This window comes from Neocloeon triangulifer, unplaced genomic scaffold (assembly GCF_031216515.1).
Source record: "Neocloeon triangulifer isolate White Clay Creek 2 clone unplaced genomic scaffold, ASM3121651v1 ptg000008l, whole genome shotgun sequence".
Taxonomy (NCBI): domain Eukaryota; kingdom Metazoa; phylum Arthropoda; class Insecta; order Ephemeroptera; family Baetidae; genus Neocloeon; species Neocloeon triangulifer.
In genome coordinates this window covers 4,656,065-4,672,080 of record NW_026775550.1, presented here as the reverse complement: position 1 = coordinate 4,672,080, position 16,016 = coordinate 4,656,065, and the positions used below count along the sequence as shown (strand labels likewise).

Sequence of the window (16,016 nt, the reverse complement as noted above, 5' to 3'; positions counted from 1 at the left end):
ATTGTGACACTGTGATATCGGCTTCGATTTTCATCTGAGAAACATAACTTTCATTTATTTAAATTTCCATTGGGCTTAGACCTCATTAGACCTGAATTTCAAAAGTAGGAGTTTTGTTCTGACATAGGATAAGAAAGCATTTGCAAGATTCTGTCGCTTTATATCAAAAGAAAGCATTAAAATATTGTGACACTGTGATATCGGCTTTGATTTTCATCTGAGAAACATAACTTTCATTTATTAAAATTTCCATTGGGCTTAGACCTCATTAGACCTGTATTTCAAAAGTAGGAGTTTTGTTCTGTCTTAGGATAAGAAAGCACTTGCAAGATTCTGTCGCTGTATATCAAAAGAAAGCGTTAAAATATTGTGACACTGTGTTATCGGCTTTGATTTTCATCTGAGAAACATAACTTTCATTTATTAAAATTTCCATTGGGCTTAGACCTCATTAGACCTGAATTTCAAAAGTAGGAGTTTTGTTCTGTCTTAGGATAAGAAAGCACTTGCAAGATTCTGTCGCTGTATATCAAAAGAATGCGTTAAAATATTGTGACACTGTGATATCGGCTTTGATTTTCATCTGAGAAACTAAACTTTCATTTATTTAAATTTCCATTGGGCTTAGACCTCATTAGACCTGAATTTCAAAAGAAGAAGTTTTGTTCTGTCTTAGGATAAGAAAGCACTTGCAAGATTCTGTCGCTCTATATCAAAAGAATGCGTTAAAATATTGTGACACTGTGATATCGGCTTTGATTTTCATCTGAGAAACGTAACTTTCATTTATTTAAATTTCCATTGGGCTTAGACCTCAGTAGACCTGAATTTGAAAAGTAGGAGTTTTGTTCTGTCTTAGGATAAGAAAGCACTTGCAAGATTCTGTCGCTTTATATCAAAAGAAAGCGTTAAAATATTGTGACACTGTGATATCGGCTTTGATTTTCATCTGAGAAACATACTTTTCATTTATTAAAATTCCCATTAGGCTTAGACTTCATTAGACCTGAATTTCAAAATTAGGAGTTTTGTTCTGTCTTAGGATAAGAAAGCACTTGCAAGATTCTGTCGCTTTATATCAAAAGAAAGCATTAAAATATTGTGACACTGTGATATCGGCTTTGATTTTCATCTGAGAAACATACTTTTCATTTATTAAAATTCCCATTGGGCTTAGACCTCATTAGACCTGAATTTCAAAAGTAGGAGTTTTTTTCTGTCTTAGGATAAGAAAGCACTTGCAAGATTCTGTCGCTTTATTTCAAAAGAAAGCGTTAAAATATTGTGACACTGAAATTCTTGCTTTGATTTTCATCTGAGAAACATAACTTTCATTTATGAAAATTTCCATTCTGCTTAGACCTCATAAGTCCTGAATTTCAAAAGCTATATTTTTATTTTACTCAGGATTAGAAAGCACTTGCAAGATTCTGTCACTTTATATCAAAAGAAAGCGTTAAAATATTGTGACACTGAAATTCTTGCTTTGATTTTCATCTGAGAAACATAACTTTCAATTATTAAAATTTCCATTCTGCTTGGACCTCATAAGTCCTGAATTTCAAAAGCTAGAGTTTTGTTCTATCTCAGGATAAGAAAGCACTTGCAAGATTCTGTCACTTTATATCAAAAGAAAGCGTTAAAATATTGTGACACTGAAATTCCTGCTTTGATTTTCATCTGAGAAACATTACTTTCATTTATTAAAATATCCATTCGGCTTGGACCTCATAAGTCCTGAATTTCAAAAGCTAGAGTTTTGTTCTATCTCAGGATAAGAAAGCACTTGCAAGATTCTGTCACTTTATATCAAAAGAAAGCGTTAAAATATTGTGACACTGGGATTTCTGCTTTGATTTTCAACTGAGAAACATTACTTTCATTTATTAAAATATCCATTCGGCTTAGACCTCATAAGTCCTGAATTTCAAAAGCTAGAGTTTTGTTCTATCTCAGGATTAGAAAGCACTTGCAAGATTCTGTCACTTTATATCAAAAGAAAGCGTTAAAATATTGTGACACTGGGATTTCTGCTTTGATTTTCAACTGAGAAACATTACTTTCATTTATTAAAATATCCATTCGGCTTAGACCTCATAAGTCCTGAATTTCAAAAGCTAGAGTTTTGTTCTATCTCAGGATTAGAAAGCACTTGCAAGATTCTGTCACTTTATATCAAAAGAAAGCGTTAAAATATTGTGACACTGAAATTCTTGCTTTGATTTTCATCTGAGAAACATAACTTTCATTTATTATAATATCCATTCGGCTTGGACCTCATAAGTCCTGAATTTCAAAAGCTAGAGTTTTGTTCTATCTCAGGATAAGAAAGCACTTACAAGATTCTGTCACTTTAAATCAAAAGAAAGCGTTAAAATATTGGGACACTGAAATTCCTGCATTGATTTTCATCTGAGAAACATAACTTTCATTTATTAAAATTTCCATTCTGCTTAGACCTCATAAGTCCTGAATTTCAAAAGCTAGAGTTTTGTTCTATCTCAGGATAAGAAAGCACTTGCAAGATTCTGTCACTTTATATCAAAAGAAAGCGTTAAAAAATTGTGACACTGAAATTCTTGCTTTGATTTTCATCTGAGAAACATAACTTTCATTTGTTAAAATTTCCATTCTGCTTAGACCTCATAAGTCCTGAATTTCAAAAGCTAGAGTTTTGTTCTATCTCAGGATAAGAAAGCACTTGCAAGATTCTGTTACCTTATATAAGACCACGATTTCCCAGCCCGGCAAGGCAACTCTGCGTGTTTTAATTTCTCCGACACCTAGGTTAGGGCGTGAGGGTTATCAGGCAGGGTAGGCAGGGTCGTAAAGGGGAGTAAGGCTCGGGCAGCGGCTTTGGTTACTCAAAGCCCCCCGGAGAATCAAGTAAAGAATAATTATTTGAGAATAAAAATGATGAGCACCACTATGGCGGCCAGGGACTAAGGCGCCGTATTGTTGGAGTTCAAATTGTCAAACCAAAAGTCTTTGCCGAGCGCATCAAAGCTCTTTACATCAGCCCCCAAAGGGGTGAGATGGGCCGTAGACATGTTTGACGCGCGCCGTAGGGGACCCTAGACCCCAGACGCACGTCGCACATACAAAACAAAAAAAAACGAAGAAAGTAAAAATCAACAAAAATATTACATGAAAATCTATCATTTAGTTGAAAAAATCTTCTTTTCAATAAAATTTATATAATGAGTGTTCAAATCGCCTAAAACTAGTTTAAAAAATCTTGTGTCGAGGCTCTAAACGAAATGAAACGAGGCAATTTAATTTTTGTTATAATATATGTAACGAAATATGGGAGCGGGTGTGACAGCAAAGTAAACTGCTTGATGTCCCAAGTACAACGCCGGTTGCCTATCCGTTAAATTTAGAGTTAAGTTTACCGATAAATGCAATTTGCCACTAACCAGGCTGGAAAAACCCTTTATTCTAGTTTTAGTATAAGATTTCATAGTTAAGGCCTCCTTATTGACATAGTCAAATCAAGTCTTCAACAATAGGAAACATTTTTATCAATAATTGGAAAATTTAATCATCGATTGTTGTAAAGACTTGATTTGACTATGTCAATAAAGAGTCCTTAAAAAAGATCACTTTTAATTATTTTAAATTTAAAATTGAAAACCAATTATATATTTTCAATTCATTTATTCTCTCGCAACAAGTCGCATACAGAAATGGAAAAGCCACATTGGGGGAGAATTGGCAGCCAGCTCTAGTAATTAATAAAAAAAATTATTCCACTCATTCTTTTGTTTTGACCGTGGCTTTGGCCCCGCCACTGCGATCGGAGAACTTCTGTTTTTTGCTAACTAATTAATTTTTTGCTTAACCATAAAATTAATTTTTTTCAAGGGTTTCTTATAATATTTCCTTTTGAATTTCTGGCAATTGTTCTTGGTTAATTTCTTACACATTAATTTTGAGTTTATATTAAATTTAGAGGAACTTAAAATTCACAAAATAATTAATATAAATTAATTGGAAATCACTTGTAGAATTCATGGGATTCTATTGCAATTCAAGGGAATTTATAAAGACATTTTTATAATTCAACCGTAAATTCACGGAACTTTCTAGATGCAATTAGAAAGTCATCAACCCTTTGCTATTTGTTCGCAGGACACCGGGACACCCAGTTGGTGCAGTTTCGGGCAACTCCCGTCCGATCCCTTCGCACCCGTCCGAGCTGTCCGAAGGCCCTGACCGCTGGCCTGTCTCGGCGTTGGCTCCTCCGAGGACGACCGGAAGGCCGACTTACATTCTCATCAGCAGCACTCTTCCTAAACTCCAGGTGGCTCTCGAGACCAGTCTTCATATCATCAAGCTCTAAAAGAGTGGCAGGAAGCTTGGCAAAAATTTCCTGCACCTTCTTGAACGTAGGATCCTTGGGAGTGCAACCGATGGTCTTCTCGGCGCAACAGCTTTCAGCCTTGCATCTTCAGATTTCAGCCTGTTCCATGCCTCTACAACATTTTGGTAGGTCCTCTGGGGCAAAAAATAAGCTAGGTGATTGGAAAATCAAGAAATACCTTACCAAGAGGTTTTTTTGAGCACGCTTCTTCATCATCAGGGCTAGACTTTTCTCCTCCATGCTCTGCATTCGAACTCGCAATCTAAAAGGAAGGCTTTAATTCACAGTTATTATAAAGAAAACAATAGAATACTTTTCCAGGCAAGCTCTATGCCTTGTCTTCCCTTTGTCCTCAGAGTGGTTTTGATCTTTTCCATCCTGCAAGTCACTGGAGGAGAAACTGCTTGTCGTCGAGTCACTTTCGAAAGAGCTCTCATTTCCGGACCCAAATGAGGAGCTTTCCGAGCTTTCATCATTATGATCGCCTAGATCACTTTGAGACGATGATTCACTCTTGTCGTCCTCGATTTCCTTTTTTGATTGGTTAAAAAAAATTAGAATAGAATTAAAAAATGAAAGCAAAAATTTCAAATAATGTCCCATTTTTTTACCTGCAGTATTGCCCTATAGTGGATCAGAAATTCAGGGTAAACCTGATCTTCCTTGTAGATGACGTACTCGGGGTAGCGCAGGAAATGTTTTAAGGGCTTTCCATAAACAGAGTCATAGCCTTGAGGTGGAGGGTGAGGAGTGGCTTTGGAAGCTGTCATCATCTTGCCCAAAGTGACTCTACCCAAAATGATCGAGCGAACACAAAGTTCACACATAATTTCATCGTGTTTCTCACAAGGCTGCAACCCATTGAGGACCGATGGGACTTCGAGCTAATGTTAGTAATATAAATGCCTGTAAAAGATAATAAATTATTGTAAAAATTTTTTCATTAAAAAAAGGCAAGTGAATTGCAGACCTTTTCCAAACATGCCAACATTCGATCCAATTACAAAACCATTTTGCACAATATTCATGGCATGTTCGTTTTTTGTCCCATGGAATAGGTATTTTTCATTTACATCAATAGTCTCATGTAAGTGCGAAATCAAAATGTTTTCTCTCTGTTTTACATATTCGTCCCAAAGCTTGGAGTTGTGAACGCGGAAGATCTAAAAATATCAGTTTTTAAAAAATATAATTATAGATAAAAAGAATCTAAGCTTTCTTCAAATCTAACCTTGTCAATATCGTAGTAAGCAATTTTTTCTTGGCGGACATGCTCTCTAATGCTATTTTGCATAGCTTCTTCAATGCTTCCAAAGTCTTTGTCAGTCCTTTCCAATCTCTCTATATAAAAAATTTCTTCTGATTGCCTATTTTCCTATTCTCGCTCCCTCGCATCGTACGGCATGGGTTTTTCATTGAAAATGCAAGTACTGCTGGTGCTCTCTTTCTTGTCAGCAGCAACCCTTAATTCGTCTTCGTCATCCTCAGTTCGGGCGAATCGGCTGCGTTTGGCGGATGGACTCCTCGTACCTTCATCGTCGTTTTCTTCTGAGCTGGCGTACTCATCAGCCATCTTCCGCAATAAAGAATTAATTATGTATATTATTTGTGAAATTGGCAAAAATTTATATGAAAGTTTTCAAAATCTCTCTGTTTTTATATCAAATCAAATTGCAAATAAAAAAAGGGAATAAAAATATAGGGCAGGTCTTTTAATAATAACCCAACCAGCAATTTTTATTTCCTGAATATTCCTGAATAATTTTGAATTGGTTGAAATTAATTTCAGAATATATTCCACATTATTCAAAATTAGAAAATGTAATGCTTTTTCATCATTCAGGAATAATGTATGAAAATATTTTCACACATTATTCAGCAATATTACTGCAATATTATAAGCAGTTTTATTCCCTCACTGGCTCACTGCTTTATATTTTCATTTTAAATTACGGAATTATAACTGAAATAATGCTGAATATTATTTGCAATTAATCAAAATTTATTATTGAGATACAAAAAACTTGTGGCATTCATTCAGTTAAGGACTTCCTAATGATATAGTCAAATCAAGTCTGTACAACAATGGTTTGTTAAATTTACAATAATTGCCAAAAATTGCTTCTATTGTTGCAAAGACTTGATTTGACTACATCAATAAAGAGTCCTTAAAATTTTGCTATTACACAACAATTTAGCAGCATAACCAAAATACAAACTATGCACCGTTTTCGTCAGTGCGCACCAAGTTTGTCAAGCTTATACCCGGCGTGTTTTGACAAATGGCCAAAAAAATTTCAGTCCCCTCAAAATTATCATGAGTCCAGGTTAAAATATGTAGTGAAATCAGGTACAGGGGAGTTTCAACAAAGGGCTTCTTGGCTGATCTGTACTGAACGTAGGCTCGTCAGGCCATCACACAAACTCGGGCTCCGAAAATATGGCTTCATCATCAAGAATTTCTATAAAAATAATAATTATGAATTAAAGATTGGGAAAAAAAGGAAATAAATTTTACCTACAGCATGGTTATTTTGTCAGGTGTGTGGTGATCCTTTTAGTCCTTTTACTCCTTTTGAATTTTTTAAAGATTTGCTTTTACTCGATCAGCTTTGTGGCTGTGGCACTCACTCATCTGTGGATACAAAAATAATTACTTTTTTTAAATTTTCAAATGCACCTAATTGTAAGATAATTATAAAAGGGTTTGCGCCAATTACGCCAATCATATTTGCGATAATTTTTTTAATCAAACTTATAATGCTCAAGAACTAACTTTGATTAGAAAACTAAAATTTTAAACAAAAATGAAAATAAACTAAAATTTAATACATAAGAAAAGTAAATTATAAAATGAACAGCGTTTAAAAAAAATCGCCCTTGTATGTTTGGCAACTGAGAATTCTCTTAATCATTTGGGAAACGTTAATTATTTTTGGAAATGAAGATATCGGGCTTTTCCTCGATGCAAAAAAAATTGTTTTTATTTAAAAACAAACGGCTCTACCAGTTTCGGTCACGGTCTGCGACCCTATTTCATGAGCAAGAAAAAATACAAAAAATCAGCAAATTGAAAAAACATCATATTTGAAAATAAAAATTAAAATCTTGAAAACTAACAAATTCAGTATTTGTTTAGTTTGTTAGTTTTTAAGATTTTAATTTTTATTTTAAATGTGGTGTTTTTTTCAATTTGCTGATTTTTTGTATTTCTTCTTGCTCATGAAATAGGGTCGCAGACCGTGACCGAAACTGGAAGAAACCGTTTGTTTTGGAATAAAAACAATTTTTTGCAACGAGGAAAAGCCCGATATCTTCATTTCCATGATCATCTCCTCGAGTGTACGTCAACTTCTACTTCTTCAAATTAATTATTTTTGTTCAGTGTTTCCACTGCACAGGGAAGGCGAGAGACCCGAGTTCAATTCATCGTCGCATTAAATAATGTGCCGTTAAATAATTATTAACATTGCGCGATAATTCAAATTCGTCACGCGCAGCGCGCAGCCCGCAACACTGCCCCGGGTCAAGAAAAGCATAGAGAAGAGAATAATTATGTGTATGTAATTATAAACCGTCCAACTGACACGCAAAATTTAAAGAAAATCAAAGAAAATAGATGATAAATTAACGAGGAACAATGAACGTAGCTTACCTTGTTTCGCGTACAGTTGACCCAGTCAGTTAAAACTTTAGAAACAGCAAATTTTCACTGCGAAACCGAAACCCGAGCGAATTTTTATTGGATTCAAAATGGCGATACACCGGCCGGCGGTGCACAAACTGCACCTCTGAATTGCATGCAGCGCCGTCTATATTATTGCATTAAAATATTCAGCATTATCCAGGAATATTTTTAAAAAACGAGCGAGTTAATCTTGCCTCAATAAATTAAGAATTTTTTTCCACATTAATTTCAAGAAATTATTGCAAAGTTAAAAAATGTATAATTTAAAAAATTATTTTAAAAATATTGCAGATTATTTTTTTAATACTTATTAAACATTTATAATATTTATTTAAACATTCGAATCTTGTAGAGTCCTACTTTCTTAGCAAAAATTAAAATGAACATATAGGTGAATATTTTGTATAATTTTGAATAATGTAAAACATAAATTGCTGACTGGGAATAATATTCTGTAACATAACTTTTAGTTTTAATTCTATTTAATTCACTTTCCATGTCCGCAAAGCTTCCAAATCAAATTTAATACAGATTCCTGTTCATATCCTTAGGGCAAACAAGTTAAAACAAAGAAAAGTTAAAAGTCAGTCGATCCTGCCGACCTTGGAAGCTTATCATGATTTTTTTACGGTCGCGAGAATTTTCGGTTACGAAAAAACTTTTTCCGTTGGGTGGAGTTAAAATTTTCGGTCAGGAAAAATATTTTCGGAGGGCGGAGCTAAAAATTTCCGTTCGGAAAACTTTTTCACTTGCGCGTAAATCTTTTTCACTTGTGAAACAGTTTTTACGGTGGCGCTGGGGGGGGGCGTGTGTGGCGTGGGTTTGTTTTGATCATGGAAGTGGAATAAAAACGGTAAAAAATTGAGTTTTCTTTATTTTGCCCAATCGCTTTGATAATAATTTGATGGAATATTAAATTTAGATCAATTTCGTATGCTATTCTCCTTAAATTATCGGCCCGGCCGCGGATTAAAAGAAATTGTTGCGACTGGTTCGGAGCATAGGTCATGGTTTGTCACATTAAATTGCACTATAAATACCTTTCCCTTAATTTTTAATTAATTGGGAGATACACAAATTGCCCTACAGTAAATCGTTCACATAATATTAGCACAACGAATGATCTATCTGTTTATTTATTATAGAAACCTCACTTCAAACATCCAAGCTAATGACAATGATCAGCTTTTTTACGGTTCAAAATTTTCGGCTGCTAGGAGCAGCCGTAAAAATCACTTCCATTTGATCAATGTTAAATTTTAACCTGACCGAGAAAAAGTTTTTCGCCTCATGTAAAGTGTGTTCACTGCCGGTAAAACGAACAACGCCATCTAGTGGCCAGAAAAAAAGCTAGCTCGACCGTAAAAATGTTTTTCCGTGACCGTAAAAAGTTTTTTCCGCGATCGAAAAAAATTTATTCGTAAATCGAGAGTTACGCCCACTTTCACACAACCGTAAAAAATCATGATAAGCTTCCTGCCCTAGTAAAGGAACGTAACTTCCTATAGGACGCAGGTCGGACTTGTCCGGGGGCCCACCCATGGGGTCAAAGGGTGGCCCACAAAAGCCACTGATTTAGGCAACCTACAACGCATTTTGTGACAAGGCGCTGCCTACTTTACAGGGGCATCCTTTAAGTTTTACGTCTCGATCCGATCGGTCTCAGGCGACCTCTGGCGGTCTCGGGGTGTCCAACGGCCTCAAAACGGTCTCGAACGACCTCGGACGGTCTCGTTTTTGACAAGGCAAATATATGAAACGTACGACACGGCTCACCCCAGACCTTGAATATCTTTTATTGAATAATATTGTAAACGTGCGTGCAAAATCTTATCATACGAGAACACGGCGTGTGAAACTGTCTCGTCTGAGGTAAAAAATACACTATTGGCGGAAAGGAGATAATCTTATCCTACCTTTGCTCAAAACTCCTGAAAAATTCGACAAATTTGAATATTTGTCGACCAGGAAGGACCAGGACCGAGCGAGACCTAGATGTCGATTGCAAATTGCAAAAAATGTTTGTGTCGGGCAGTCGGCAAACTCTCCTCTTCTCGACTCAACGACCTGCACCGGCAGCAGACAACAGAACAGAACAGATCAGCCGGGTGAGGTGAACGGGAGGGCGGGGGAAAAAGAACAAATTCGAATGGAGAGAAACGTGCAGCTCCGAACATGTCTCAACCGGCCCATAGCATATTGCACGCCGGCCAAAATAAGCGCGTTCACGCCTCACGGGCGCCTGATGTACATGAGCGCGCAGAGAAAAAGTGAATGCAAAATGCAAAACTAAAAAATTTAAATCGATCAATTTGATGGGACGCATTTCTTTCCTGGACGGCACGTCAAAAATTTAATTTGATAAAAAAAACTCATTATATGTTGGTGGTTGGTCACATGATCATTTCTGTGAAGTGATAAAAATTCTGATTTTTTTTTTAATAAAATACATTTTTTATCTTTTCTGCTAGGGGTACATATTTTTCAAACAATTTTACGATACTCAAAAAATTTTATAGGGTCCTAACGTGTTTAATAGAGGAAACATTTTAAAGTCAATCTCGGCAGCAATTATGAATATAATATTGAAAACGAGTGACCTGACTAGTCATAATTTTTGGTCCTAATTAAAATTTGTTTCAGGCAAATCTTATTTTCTTGACATCAATTATATTTTGAATTAATGTTTTTTTAATCGACTAAACTCGATCGTTTATAATGTGAGGTATTTAATTTTATATTAATTTCTGGATAAATGAAATGTTAAATATTTTTTTATAAAGTTTTCAATGAATTAAAATATCTCAAATGAATAAAAATCATGTTAGATTTTATAAAAATATAAACAAATTCTTCATGCACTCAGGCGATGACTTTCAATGGACATTATTGTTCATTTTATTTTCTGTCGAAAAAATGACACTCTGTTGTGCACATGAAAGTTCTTCATTTATTTAATAAATCTCAAGTAAATTATTTTTCCTGTTTTATATTTACTACATTAGAAATCTTATATTACATGACTGTACGGATTATACGTGAGGCAATGGAAAGTATTTGAGAGCATCAATTAATGTTGGCATGCTCCTGTTAAGGCTTTACAGATAGTTGCAGGAGCTAAATGATTGTGTGAAACCAATCTTTAAAGCCCATGAAGAAAAATCGTCTCCTTTTTGGTGTGTTCAGGGTGGGTGTCCAAAATTCTGATCATCATGCAAAGTTTCCTAAGTCCTTTGGTGCTTTTACTCCTATAATCATTTTTATAAATTTAATAATTTAATTTTCTAAAGCAAAATATATGAATTCACCTTTCTTAGGTATAAAACCAGCTTGGTAAACACTTTCTTGTCTGTTAAACCAAGCCTGTAGCATTCTTCTCCAACACTCCACTCTCCTGGATCTTGGCAGGCACAGGTAACATGAAAACGGCCGTCTTTCTTTGTTACCATTATGGTGCGGATTTCTTCAGGGTTTTCTAACTTCAAGTTCAAAACTAAAATAGCAAGGCCCAATTGAGAATGTATTATTAAGGAATAGGATAAGTCTCTTACCAGCTGTGCAGAACAAGAAGTCAACACCGCCAATCTGGACCTCATCTTTGAACATGGCTAAAGCTTCTTTAAAGGATTTTTTTGGTGGCCTAGGATACTCCATGCTTGTTGGTTCGATGAGAAGGTAGTTGTGACTCAAGACATATAGCAGCTGAAGGTTAGTATTTTTTTTGCACTGAAAATAATGAAAAGATATTTAAAATATAAATTTCAATAATCTATGTTCTCACTTTCTTGCAAAAGGCGCTTTCGACTAATTCTTCCTCCTTTTGAACTAGTTCCCAGTCCTGCAGAGTCAAGTTTGACACATCACTCAACAATTTCGTTGTTGAACACAAACAACATCGTCCGAGCTTGACACGAACACATTTGAATTGGAAATCTTGAATCCAAATATGTGATTCTTTGATATTTTCCTCATTGGCTCGTTGCTTAATCTTCTCTTTGCTGAAATTTTGAGCTCATTAAAAAAATTATATTCAATTTTTCTTTTTATATTGTTTATACCTTTCCACTAAGTATAGGAATCTTTCAATCTCTGACTCCTCACTAACAAGCCCACCATTTTTCTCAAGATGTTCAAACATCTTACTTAGATGTAGATTTCGCACTTCTTTGGTCAACTCCTTGTAGGCTGCATTAGTCTGCAAAATCTTAAGAGTTTAGAGTTAAAAAATCTTTATTCGTTTCTTTACTTTGGCTTCCTTCAAACTTGACACAGCCATATGGATTAAGGATGCTGAAAGAGAGTTTCCTTTCTGAGCATCATGTACTGCGGCCTCAGCAGACAGATTTGCTTTATTTACCACGCTTTGTGGGATATTGCTGGGCTCCTTCACAAATGTCACTTGCAGATTTGTGGTTTGGTCGATGCAAGTAAGCTCTGAGAAGGTTGAATGAATTGTTAATACTCCAAAAATTAGTTTCAAAACTGATCTAAAAACCTGTGTAGTTCATACTTGGCAAGCCCTTCCCTTTCTTTGTGTTCTTTGCCACAAAAAGAACTAAAAAAAGAATGTGGTTTAAGTTAATTTATTTAATGTAGTAAATTTATAAAGAAAATGGTTAAGTTTTAATACTCTGCTTCAGGTGCTTTTGGCGCTTAGCATTCTTAGAACTAGTGGTCTGGGTTGCTGGATATATTTTGTCGAAGAATAGTAAGCGCGCTTTCCCCTCAATTTCACAATCTTCCTGACTTTCCTGGCGCTTGCAAAGGGCTGAAAATTTATAAAGAACGAATTATTGTAATAAAATCTAAATATATTTTAATGCGCACATAATAATCTGTGTATATTTTTTAAATAAAATAATAAGAACTAGTGTCTATATCATTATAAATATTTCATTTTTTAAGTTTTATATGAAAAATGAACGATTTTTTTTACCAAGCAGTAAAATTTGTAAATCGGGCAGTTCTGATTCAAATAATGATGCCATTATTTGGAGAAATGCTGGAAATCACAGAGATTATGAATATTTTTCTTACCAGCGTTAATCATCAAATCAATCAATTCCTTGTTTTTCCGATGCCACTTATGCACGTTCCTGTCAAGGTTGTCGGACTTGACACTTTTCTGGTGTTCAACGGAGACCCATTTTCCTCGACACTCTTTAACTACATTTTCGTAGTTCGGATTTTGCTTGAGCCATTCCTGAGGATCCTCCGGCGCATTTTGTATGGCAAGCAAACTGACGGCAAGTGCAATTTCAACGAGCACCTCGTCATGCTCAGAGAGTTTTATATTTGCTGAAAAAGTAAAAATAAGAAAATTATGTCATAATTTGTACATAATGCAGCATTTTCTGCATATAGATATCACTTGAAGCTAGTCGGCAGCTAGATTGCTGTAACCGCAGCTAACCGGCAGCTAGATTGGAGCAACCGCAGCTGGCCGGCAGCTAGGTTGCAGCAAACGGGGCTAACCGGCAGCTACATTGCGGCAAGCGCGGCGAGCCGGCAGCTACATGGCAGCGAGTATGGTGGGTCTCGGCAGCTAAGTCGCAGCAAACGCAGCTGGCTGGCAGCAACCGTTTGTGTACGGCAGCTACATTGCAGCAACAGCAGCTGCCTCAGAAAGCTAATTTGTAACGAAATTTGCAGCTAGGGTAGCTGCAAAGTGTTCCAAATGGAACCTAAATTGCAGCCAACTCGATTTCATTTCTATTTCTAGGCTGTAATTTTGTGTTGGGCCTCAAATAGCTGCATTTTAAGAGAAAAGATTTATATGTACATAACTACATATATGCATAGATCGTAATACATAACGTTTTAAGACATACCTGGCCACATTTTTGTTTGCCAGTAGCTTGGCCCTGACCTCGGTTTATGCCGCAGGTCACACGGTCACAGCAGATGAACAGAATTATTTAATTATCTGTGTCACGTAGAAAGTTGGCGGTACAAGATTTCAGGAGAAAAAGATGTTTTTCCGGTTAGCCGAGTGCCCTGAGTGGCGAGTGCACCTCCTTGTCCTTGGTACTAACGAGTGGTCGAGTGCACCGGAGTCCATAACCTGAACAGACCGAAACAGATTGTAACATAAGCATTGCAGGTCGTGCGCAAGAAGTGTTAGTGTTGTTCGTTGTGCTGCGGTGCTGCCTCCAAACGAGCTTGGCGAGAAACCAGTTTGCTTGTTTCATGCGTAGTTTTTCAAAGCCCCGCCCACCTGTCACTGTTTTTTTCTTTGTCTCTTCCAAGCCTCCCAAGCTCGCGCAGTCCACCAATTCTGCTTTTTCGTGTAAAGCAGGTTGCCTATGTTGCACTCTGGAGTCTGGGTGCACTACAATGATTGCTCAGTTTGATAAAATGAGTTTACTTAATGAAGATGGAAAGTACGTTAAAATCAAAAGATGAAGTGGAACTCTGAAAAATTCATTTTAAAGCCAACAAGGAAACTTTTTCCAACAAATTCCTTTGAGGTTAACAATTTTTTATTTCAATATTTCACTTGAATAATCAATTTAAAATTAATTAAAGAATTCAACCACTATTTTGAAAATATTAATATTGCCAGCAAACGTTTTGTGCTATAAGAATTTTAATCGTTGTTAAAAAAAGGAAAATATAATAAATATAGAAAAGTTAAAAGTTTCCAAACATATATTGATGCATATTTTTTTGTCGGTTACCATAAGATGAAAATGATCAGTCCCATTACCTTCGTTGTGTCCTTGGTGTCCAAATATTTGCGGCACTAGATATAATATAAAATGAATAAATATAGTGCCTTTAAATAAAAGTGTCAAATTCTACCACACAACCTGATCGAGCAAATAAAGCTATCTTTTTGAAAATTTTGGCACCGCCACAAAAATTTGCTTTTCCTAATTTTTAACATCAAATTAATATTTCATCATTAAATCAGTCAATGTTTTCATTTTGTCCGTAGTTTAATTGATGAAGAGAGCGTGAAGGAATTTGTCTTTAGCCTTTGGGTGTAGGAGCAACTGGCCTTTTTGAGTCCGGTGTCCTCCACCAGAGGCTGGTCGCCGTCCTGGCTGCGACTCTGAAGGTCCAAACCGACCTGGCGCCGCTCACCATCCTCCAGGTTACCAAGGAGGGTCAGAGGGTGGAGACCTCAGTTACCAGTGTGGCCTTTGAACTTGGCCAAAATGTGGTGCGATCATCTTCTTCCCATTGGTGCGTCGATGTCGAGCCTGAGGTCAGGTTCAGGGTGTGCGATGAGGACGATGAGTAACCTGACAAGAACCTCTTCTGCTCAGCAGAGTGCAATGATGAGGCCATGCAGAAGGTTCATCGCAAGCAAACAGGTTTAACACCACTTCAAGCTCAGCGGCTTTGCAACTTCTGTGATTTACTTTATGGATTTTAAACTGAAATTAACCTGTGAAATTCATTATGGCACATATTAAAATATAATATCAAAATAACATTGGTTGTTTGATTAAAAGTTGACTTAATTCTGTAATAATCTCTCATTATACATAAAAAATACCAACTTTAAACTTTCACTGATGACGCGCATTTTCAAAATATAGTCAAACAGGCATTGAAATTTTTTTCCTTCAATCTAATGAAATAATTGGTTCTGTGGCTGGGAATCAGATATCTGGTACGTCTAATTGAAAAAAAATGCAGTACACTGCTGGACACGCAGTTGATGCACAGGCTTTCAATGCTGCTTTAAGAATGCCTAGGTGGAGGAAACAAAGCTTGGAACTAATTTTGTGATTACCGTGTCAACAGAATGCTCAAAATATATTGGTCTATCAACAAGTGTATTAACACCGCAGATTAATTCTTAGGTAGAAATCATTTTTGGCAAGTCAAATAAATACTTCTTACAAACAAAAAAATCATGCAGTTACTTTCAATTTGTGTTGTTATATCACACATCATCAAACATATAAGTTCTCCTTTCTATATGAACATTCCAATCATCAAATATGT

General features: G+C 35.9%; 2 protein-coding genes and 1 long non-coding RNA gene across 4 annotated transcripts; all 3 read right to left on the bottom strand.

Moving 5' to 3' along the window:
• Positions 1–4,120: 4,120 nt before the first annotated feature.
• Positions 4,121–5,268, bottom strand: LOC132194931 (uncharacterized). Its single transcript, XM_059616530.1, has 4 exons — positions 4,978–5,268; positions 4,680–4,897; positions 4,545–4,628; positions 4,121–4,451 (listed from the first exon to the last, which is right to left on the bottom strand). The coding sequence occupies exons 1-4, from the start codon at positions 5,191–5,193 to the stop codon at positions 4,121–4,123; spliced, it is 849 nt and encodes a 282-aa protein (XP_059472513.1). The 5' UTR covers positions 5,194–5,268.
• A 1,085-nt stretch (positions 5,269–6,353) lies between these two features.
• Positions 6,354–10,143, bottom strand: LOC132195029 (uncharacterized). Of its 2 annotated transcripts, none has more exons than XR_009441605.1 (3): positions 9,971–10,143; positions 6,889–7,001; positions 6,354–6,828 (listed from the first exon to the last, which is right to left on the bottom strand). It is a non-coding gene; the product is annotated as an uncharacterized LOC132195029 (long non-coding RNA). The 2 variants fall into 2 exon arrangements; XR_009441606.1 differs by lacking the exon at positions 9,971–10,143 and adding an exon at positions 8,022–8,140.
• A 764-nt stretch (positions 10,144–10,907) lies between these two features.
• LOC132195027 (uncharacterized) lies at positions 10,908–14,176 on the bottom strand. Its single transcript, XM_059616716.1, has 10 exons — positions 13,886–14,176; positions 13,092–13,352; positions 12,685–12,822; positions 12,550–12,609; positions 12,301–12,488; positions 12,113–12,249; positions 11,836–12,052; positions 11,606–11,780; positions 11,363–11,547; positions 10,908–11,302 (listed from the first exon to the last, which is right to left on the bottom strand). Exons 1-10 carry the CDS (start codon positions 13,893–13,895, stop codon positions 11,297–11,299), a joined length of 1,377 nt encoding a protein of 458 aa, XP_059472699.1. The 5' UTR covers positions 13,896–14,176; the 3' UTR covers positions 10,908–11,296.
• Between the last annotated feature and the right edge of the window lie 1,840 nt (positions 14,177–16,016).

Excerpts from the sequence above, each read along its gene's own strand:
- LOC132195027 (XM_059616716.1), bottom strand. Across the intron at positions 12,610-12,684 it reads CCAAAAGCACCTGAAGCAGA|TTCTTTTTGTGGCAAAGAAC; the intron begins GTATTAAAACTT and ends TTCTTTTTTTAG. Across the intron at positions 12,250-12,300 it reads CAAGTTTGAAGGAAGCCAAA|ACTAATGCAGCCTACAAGGA; the intron begins GTAAAGAAACGA and ends AAGATTTTGCAG.
- LOC132194931 (XM_059616530.1), bottom strand. The coding sequence starts at position 5,193 with ATGTGTGAACTTTGTGTTCGCTCGATCATTTTGGGTAGAGTCACTTTG. Across the intron at positions 4,898-4,977 it reads ACTATAGGGCAATACTGCAG|GAAATCGAGGACGACAAGAG; the intron begins GTAAAAAAATGG and ends CAATCAAAAAAG. Across the intron at positions 4,629-4,679 it reads CATAGAGCTTGCCTGGAAAA|ATTGCGAGTTCGAATGCAGA; the intron begins GTATTCTATTGT and ends CCTTCCTTTTAG.